Source organism: Austrofundulus limnaeus, unplaced genomic scaffold, assembly GCF_001266775.1.
Source record: "Austrofundulus limnaeus strain Quisiro unplaced genomic scaffold, Austrofundulus_limnaeus-1.0 Scaffold166, whole genome shotgun sequence".
NCBI classification, from domain to species: Eukaryota; Metazoa; Chordata; class Actinopteri; order Cyprinodontiformes; family Rivulidae; genus Austrofundulus; species Austrofundulus limnaeus.
Genome location: NW_013952568.1, coordinates 1,024,758 through 1,027,031, shown reverse-complemented (window position 1 = coordinate 1,027,031; position 2,274 = coordinate 1,024,758). Strand labels below are relative to the sequence as shown.

Below are 2,274 nucleotides of genomic sequence, written 5' to 3'. Positions count from 1 at the left end.
AAGATCAACAATATGCTACAAACAACATGACAAAGGCTGACATGCATAAAAGGGCTTGGACCCCGGTCATAACTGCTTTGCAGTTCTAGTTTTTAATTGGGGGTGTATGTGTTCTGTTAAGTACTTTGAGTTACACTTGCATCTTAAAATACGTATACTATAATACACAGTATATAAATATACAGTAAATAAATAGGATTTTGAGTTGAAGGGATCTAATGAAAATAAATCTTTGAAGACAATAATTTTCTCCAGAGGATTAAAATTACATTACATTAAATGTTACAATGTTACCTAATTTCCCTCTGGGATCAATAAAGTATTTTTGAATTGAATTGAATTGCCTTACTTGTAAGATGCGTGAAGCTTTGTGCTTGTAGTCTTGTAACTCCTGCTTGGCAGAGTCAGCAGCAGCTTTAGCACTTTTCAGCTGCTGCTGAAAGTCATCGGCTCTGAGCTTCTCATCCAACACTCGTCGCTCCGCTGCAGTCAACGTCTCTGCGAGGGTCTGCCTTTCAGCTTCTAATTTGGCCAGGCGGCCAGCAAACTCATTCTGCTCAATGACAGAGAACTCATGAGTCCCTCTAAACATGTTCAGCACTGATTTGTCACAAATACAGACACAATCACTGGGCACCTGCATCTGCCGGTAGCTGTCTTGTTCCCTTCGTACAGACAGTTCTGCCTCTTGTAGCCTCTCCTGTATTCTTTCAAGAACCTGAGTCTGCATGCTGCTCCCTTCTGTGTGGTCCTGCATAATTCTACAAAAAAAAAGGAAATTTATTTGGATCAAACCAAAAATCTATGCAGAAATTTTGAGGAGAGCACAGTCATGTTAAACTTTGTAATGATCTAAGTTCAGTAAAAATGTCAACATTTTGATTTAAAAGAACCGTAAAGAAAAAAAAATGGGGTTGGGGTGGGGATATAAAACAAACAGATCAGTAAAAAAGCTGCTTCAGTGTTTATGGATTGGCAGCCTTAATAATAATAATAATAAACTTAAGCTGATTTTAATTTCAGAAGATTGTGACAAGTGTACCTTGATTTTTCCTGCTGGACCTCTTCTAACGCAGCACTGCGGGATTTCAGAAGCTGATCAGCTTCATCAAGTCGGATTTTTAAAACTGCAAGTTGACCATCTTTGGCAGAAAGGGCTTCTGTGAGGTCATCCACGTGGGACCGAAGTTCTCGTAAGGTGTGGTTCGTTTGAGACTGCTCCGAGTTCCATCTGTCTGCACGCAAACGGGCCTGGTTCAGTTCTGAAACAAATAAAACATTTTTATAACGGACCAAAAACTGAGGAAATATAAAGACTTGTTGTGCTCTGTTTTACCATCCTGTAAATCTTTAGCTCTCTGAATAACGGAGGCCATCTCCTGGTTGAGGGAAGCCACCTCACTGCGCAGCAGCTGGTTCTCCAGACGCAGGCTGGACACCATCTGGTTCTGTGGTCCCTCGGGTGCATGAGGGGGCTCCTGCCGGCTGGACTCCTGAGGGGGGGCCGAGCCTGAGTCTGAACTCTCAGACGTGTCTGAGGTGATCAAAAACACAAAACAACACTTAGAAATCAGTTGTACAACAAAGCGGGGCAAAGTTCTGTTCAGAGAATTTTTACTGTTTAAAACGGTGGGAAAGTTTTACTCTCACCATTCGATTCGATTCTAAACTGATTTTTTATTAAAATCTAATAATGTGAGCCCATTTGTTGTGTTCCCAAGTGCTTCATCTTCATTCTGCAAACCTTTTACAAAGTGAAGCCCATCTCAAACTCAAACTTATTCAGTAAAAAAATGAAGACAGTGTGAGCTGAATGTCTCTCCTCCAGTTCTGTAGTTTCCTCCTTGTTTTGGTACTTTCTGTTCATGCACACCTTCCAGAACCAGCTGCAAGGTGACATCAGGACGGCTCACGTACWTATTAAATGGAGGCTGACAGCCGTTGGATTTACTTGATTATTTTATTTTTAAAAACCTATTTTAGGACGTTTGAAATTGTTTCTGAATCTTTGTAAATGAGAATCACTCAAAGCTTTTCCTCTTTATTATAAGGTGACGAAAATTAATCATCCACCTGACACGATGCATTTTAACAGCCCCTCACAAAAGTTAGATATTTTTCTATGTTTTCAAGAAGTAGCAAGTCATAACTGTAGTAAAATTCTGCCTCTTGAGCCAAATAATGTTTGTTTCACTCAAGAAGAACCCGTCCAGAGGACCTATACAATTTTTTTCCTTTGATTTTTTTACCTGGATTACTGAGATGCATCAGGAC

At 40.2% G+C, this 2,274-nt stretch overlaps 1 protein-coding gene across 1 annotated transcript in view; it reads right to left on the bottom strand.

The window, feature by feature from the left end:
• golga5 (golgin A5) overlaps positions 1-1,534 on the bottom strand; it is a gene marked incomplete at both ends in the record, with an annotated part of 10,256 nt that extends 8,722 nt beyond the window's left edge. The window contains 4 exon segments of the mRNA XM_014017347.1: positions 350-553; positions 638-761; positions 1,043-1,262; positions 1,337-1,534. Of these exon segments, the coding sequence (XP_013872801.1) occupies positions 350-553; positions 638-761; positions 1,043-1,262; positions 1,337-1,534 (746 nt within the window).
• Positions 1,535-2,274: the final 740 nt, after the last annotated feature.